Consider the following 6,078-nt stretch of genomic DNA (forward strand, 5'->3'; position numbering starts at 1 on the left):
CTTATAATACATAATTATATTTTTGTATGAATAAAAATGTGTGCTTACAAAGAGGCGTGTGACCTTTGACGCCAAACAACTTAAAGAAAATTCATAAAATTAAATATTGGCATTGTGTAACTGTAAAGACCTTAAAGCACAACATTTATTATGCTTATAAAGTCATGAAGTGGGACAAATTAATCGCATTTTACCACAAAATCACATGTGACCTTAACGGAATCACATGTGACCTTAATAACGGAATCACATGTGACCCGAACGAAATCACATGTGACCCTAACGGAATGACATCTTCACAGTTGAAAGTACGTGACATCATCACGTGACATCATCACGTGACCTCATCACGTGACATCACAGGTGGCTTAGATCTTGGCATAGCAAGAGCGTTGGGTTCCAGTCAACTCATTCAGTTGTTCAGTTCAGAGCGGTGAGTGGTACATATTCAGTCAGAGCAAACAAGCTTTACAGTTTTCTAGACCAAACACGTATCACGTAGACACACAGACTTTTATCCCTACGCACAACACAAGTCCACAGACAGCGCCATGGAGGGAACAAAGTCAGACCAGAGCAACATGGAGACATCCGACAGCCAGAGCGATGAGAGTCTCCTGCAGTTTGACGCAGAGACCGTCAAACTGCTGGTGACGAGAGGAGATGAACTCCTTGATTGTGTGACAATCTGGGAGGAAAGATACGGCGCTCTGGAGGAGGAGATGGAAACTAAAGAGGCTCAACACAAGCAGCAGCTGCAGGAGAACCTGGTGACCATAAACCTGCTGAAGAGAAGAGAGGAAGAACTCCTTCAGAGCCAGGACAAGTCCACAAAGGACCTGGCTGAGATACAACAGAGCTGGGAGAGTGGGAAACAAGGCATGAAGTATGTAGTGGACGAGAAGAACCACCAGGCCGCGAGAAACCACACCTTGGAGACGGAGAAACAAAAGATGGAGTTGAAACTGAAACAGGTGATGAAGCACAACACTAACCAGACCTGTAAGATCAAAGCCATGGAGAAGGAAGTCCAACAGTTGGTGGACCGGTTGGAAAAGCAGGGAGAAAAGACCCCCGAAGAGCAACAACCGATGGAGAGCAAACTAAAAGAGGTGACTCAGGAAAAGGACGACCTGGCCAAGAAGAACCTGAGCTGTGAGACGGAGCTCAAACAGGTGGAGGCCAAACTAAAACAGCTGGAGGAGGAGAACGAGCATCTGGCAAAGAGCAACAAAAGCTGGGAGACGGATGTCCAACAGCTGAAAGAGCAGATGAGAGAGAAGGAGGACAAGTTCTCCAAAGACCTGGCAGAAGAACACCTGAGCTGTGAGACGGAGCTCAAACAGGTGGAGGCCAAACTAAAACAGCTGGAGGAGGAGAACGAGCATCTGGCAAAGAGCAACACAAGCTGGGAGACGGATGTCCAACAGCTGAAAGAGCAGATGAGAGAGAAGGAGGACAAGTTCTCCAAAGACCTGGCCAAGAAGAACCTGAGCTGTGAGACGGAGCTCAAACAGATGGAGGCCAAACTAAAACAGCTGGAGGAGGAGAACGAGCATCTGGCAAAGAGCAACACAAGCTGGGAGACGGATGTCCAACAGCTGAAGGGCAACCTGGTTCTGAAAATGCTGATCGGGGAGACAGTGGATCAGGCGAAATTTGAAAAGGCCAAGGAATCCATCCATACCCTGATCGAGGAAAACAAGAGCTGGGAGATCGTTGTGAAACAGAAGGACATGAGACTCCAGCAGCTGCAGAACGACCTGGATGAGCAGGAGAAAAAGTTCTCTGAAGATTTGGCCGAAAAACACCAGAGCTGCGAAACCAAGGTTCATTTGATGGAGACCAAATTTCAAGAGGAAGAGAAGAAGATGGAGGACGAAAAGACACTTCTGGAGGACCTGTGTCTTCACATGAAGAAAAAGTTCTCTGAAGATTTGGCCGAAAAACACCAGAGCTGCGAAACCAAGGTTCATTTGATGGAGACCAAATTTCAAGAGGAAGAGAAGAAGATGGAGGACGAAAAGACACTTCTGGAGGACCTGTGTCTTCACATGAAGAATAAGAGCAGAGGATTCTTCGCTCACAGGAGGGCGACTGAGGAAAGGGACGTCATTTTGCAGAAAATGCTGCGCAAGATGCAAGAGAAGGAGATGAGTAGGAAAGCAAAGGGGGAGGCTGGACGTCAGTAGCTGCCTTTTCCTCTCTTCTTTCTCTCCTCAATTTCCCCTCACCTCCTTCCTCCTACCTCACCCCTTACTGCCTTCCCCTTTTCATACTCAGGGTTTTCTCCTGGAGCTCAGGTTTTCCCACAATCTGTATAATAGATGTAAAAAAACCCTCCCCCATTTCACTCACCTCTTTCTTCCTACCTCACCCCCTCCCTTCCTTCCTTCCCATTTTCATATTTAGTGTTTTTTAGTTGTGTTTAGACTTGATTTTAAAATTAAATGTTAATTAAATGTATTATTTGTATGCCTCACTGTGTAAACATACACAGTATATATTCATTACTTTATGACATTTAGGTTACTAAAGTACCGGTATCTGTTCTATTTGTGATTTAAACAACTTTGAATTTAATAAATACAACAACAATAGAATATTTGTGTACAGATAGTTCTTGGTGTTTCTACTTTTGGGTTCAATTACATTGTTTTGTTTTTGTTGTTTTTCAAAAATGTGAGGATTTCATAAGAGCTGTTAAAGTATATTCAAAGCTCAGGGTTTAAATGTGAACGTTATTTAATGCAGTGGTTCTCAAACTTTTTTCAATAATGTCCCCCTTTGAAAAAGATATTCCGCCAAGTCCCCCTGATCAGCGCAAACACAATGTGTTAGGGACAACAAGCCTATAAGAGGTCCAGCACAGCGCTGCACCATCGTGTCTGATTTATTAAAACAACAACAGTAACTGAGAAACACTTAAATGCTACATTTCAAATGTTTACAATCCATCACTAAATTCATGGCAAACCCATTTTAACATCATGCAATAACACTAAGACGACATTAGTTGCTTTGAACTGATCTTTTTAATAAGTTGTTCTGACAATGTAGAGAAACATGGGCTGAGCTTCACTGAGAGCTTTGTCATTCTGACAGCGAGGCAACTGCAGCTATTACACTTTGCGTTTTGAAATATGTGTAACTCTGTTAACATAAAACCCACACTGCTCAAACTTCCTTACTTTTCCTAAAATGTGTATATTTATTTATTTATTTATTTTGGGGGTGGGGAATGAAGAGAGAAAAAGATATGAGCATGTTATGAGCATGGGATTTTGACCCCTCATATAAACATATGCATAATGCTGCGCTATACTTTTGCGGCCACACACCGTTGCCAAGCAACGCTTATTGTTTAGGTCCTTTGATAAGCAGGCAGTCATATCATTAGCTAGAACTAGCTAGATCTGATAGATTTGGACATAGACGCGAGTGAAGTCTAACCGGACGCGAGAGAGAGATCAGATCAGCTGCTGCTGACGGAGAACACGCAGCTCTTCTGGATCACAGCTCCGCCGCTGTGACGGACCGTTGAGCGGAGCAAAATACACTAACGGCCCGTGAACACAGCGGCGTGCGTTGACGCTTCCCCATTCACTTTGAATGGGGTGACGTCACTTTTAGCCGAAATGCATCGTGGGAAGCGACGTGGAGCGTAGCTGGCGTGGCTCGCTGCAAAAGTTGAGCAATGTTCAACTTTTGACGCCTCGGCGAGGCGTCAGCCAATCGAATCATATGCCAGTACAAGCTCTAGCCAATCAAACCGCTGCTTGTGTGTCAGGGGCGGGAGATTCATGTGATTGGTTGTTGGTCGAGTTTCAGACACGCCCGCCGGCAAGCGGCGTGCGTTGAGGCTTCCAACGCTTCTGCCCATTCACTTTGAATGGGGTGACGTCACTGGCGTCAAAAGTTGAGCAATGTTCAACTTTTGACGCCTCGACGGAGGTGTCAGCCAATGAAATCCCGTTTATGCAAATCTGCCAGTACAGCGCTAGCCAATCAAACCGGGTGTATGCTGGGAGAGACTACGCAGGTCTTTTCCTCATATTCCAAAAAATGGAGGAGAAATTAATTATAGCGGTAGTGAATCACCCGGTGCTATATGATCAGTCTCTGTTCATTTACCGGGATACAAACCGGAGGAGCCAGGCATGGAGGGAGGTGGCAGAGACAGTGGGTGGAACTGGTAGGTTTTCGCCAGTTTGGGGAGTTTATATTATATATGATATTCTGAACAAACTGTGCTGTTGTATTAGCTGTAACGTGTCTCTACTGTAGGCTAGTTTTATTATATGTACAGCACTTTGGCTCGACCAAAAATCGTTTATAAATGTGCTATATAAATAAAACTTGATTTGATATATCCAGTGTACTTAATTTTAACATTGAATGGACAGCTTGCAGGCATAGACAGTATATTTAGCCAGCATGGAATGTAGCATAAAATAGCACCATAGACATTAATGTCATAAATGTTCATCATATAAAGTGTGAATGTAAAACCTTTTATGCAAATGACAGTGATAAAGGGATTTGCTTTTCATTAATGTAGGAATAATTTAGTCAATTCTTCAAGTAGTTCAACAAATTAACTTTATTATTTCATTTCATTAGAGGAATTGTGCAGGACAAGGTGGAAGTCTCTGAGGGACAGGTTCCGGAAGGAGAAAGCTAGGGAGAAGGAGGCAAAAAGAAGCGGGGCAGGGTCGTCAGGGGGATATAAGCCCTGGCGTTTCACGGCAGTGATGGGTTTTTTAACCCCATTTCTCATTGACCGTGAGACGTCCAGCAATATCCCCCGGCAAACCCTGCCTCCACCCCCCTGTACTACTCCTGACCCCAGCCAGGTGCCAGAGGATGAGAGCCAAAGCCAGCTAGATGAAAGCCTTGGTGAGACTCAGCCAGCCAGCAGCCAGCAAGCTGAGGCAGGGCAGACAGGAGAGGAGGAGGATAATGTTGAGGGCCGGGGAAAAAGGAGAAGGGGAAGGGAGATGTCCGCCTTTGAGAAAGGGTTGCTGTCAGCCATCGCTCCTGTTCTCTCCATGCCACTACCTCAACCTCGTCCAGTGGTGGAGGAGGACGAGGACGAGTTGTTTCTCCGGGGCCTCTTGCCTTCATTGCGAAGGATGTCCATGGCAAAGAAAATAAGGCTGTAATTTGCCATTCATAAGGCATTTTTTGAAGCAGAGCAGGAGGAAGACTGATTAATCTTTTTTTTTTTGTTATTTACAGCCATACTGATCCACACTACATGTTTTACACTCATCACTGCACTCATCACTGCACACACTTCACTCACAATATTACATATACATTATTATAAATAAAAGTTATTTAAAGTATGTTATGGCTATACTGTGTCTTCACTTGTTCATGTCGTTTGTCAGTTACAACATACGGAAGATACAGAAGCTTCATGTATGTCGATGTATAATGTGCTGTCTTCTGTATAATTGTTCATGTTGAAATCACGAGTGGTTTATCAGTAAAAACAGGGCTGAAGGAAAAAGGTTGTTAGCAATGCATAATATCAATTTAAGAAACATGTTTATTAGGAATGTTTGTTTTTAAAATGGCTCATTTGGAATATTTGCTTTTTAAAGAAAATATGGGTAGCTCTTAAAAGAGCTTTTGGTTTGGAGGCTCTTAAAAGAGCCATGGTGACCCTACACCACGTTCTGCTGCCATGGCACTGCACCCTCCTCATTGAAATAGCTGCAGAAGGTGTCCCGCAGTTGGATGGATCTGCGTGTGGCGTTGTTGGAGCCCATCCTCGGTGCATCACGCAGGGTTGGAGTAGCTGGAGCTTCATCCGTGGACTCTGCGACAGGTGTGCGTGATGTCCTTCCTATCGTCTTCCTGCGGAGGAAGTTGTGCAACACACAGGTGGCCTTCACACACAACTCTGCTACCTCCGGGCTGGTGGTGATGACACGCCGGAACATTCTCCACTGGGATGAGAGGATGCCAAACGCACATTCAACCACCAACCTGGCCCGGCTGAGGCGGTAGTTGAACAGCCTCCTTTCACGTGTGAGCTGACGTCCAGGGAACGGACGCAGCAGGTTG

General features: G+C 44.9%; 1 protein-coding gene across 1 annotated transcript; it reads left to right on the forward strand.

Moving 5' to 3' along the window:
• Window positions 1-403: 403 nt before the first annotated feature.
• On the forward strand, window positions 404-2,466 carry LOC117450702 (golgin subfamily A member 6-like protein 22). Its single transcript, XM_071204208.1, has one exon. The coding sequence runs from the start codon at window positions 552-554 to the stop codon at window positions 2,190-2,192; it is 1,641 nt and encodes a 546-aa protein (XP_071060309.1). The 5' UTR covers window positions 404-551; the 3' UTR covers window positions 2,193-2,466.
• Window positions 2,467-6,078: the final 3,612 nt, after the last annotated feature.

This window comes from Pseudochaenichthys georgianus, chromosome 8 (assembly GCF_902827115.2).
Source record: "Pseudochaenichthys georgianus chromosome 8, fPseGeo1.2, whole genome shotgun sequence".
NCBI classification, from domain to species: Eukaryota; Metazoa; Chordata; class Actinopteri; order Perciformes; family Channichthyidae; genus Pseudochaenichthys; species Pseudochaenichthys georgianus.

Coding starts and splice junctions, on each gene's coding strand:
- LOC117450702 (XM_071204208.1), top strand. CDS start 552: ATGGAGGGAACAAAGTCAGACCAGAGCAACATGGAGACATCCGACAGC.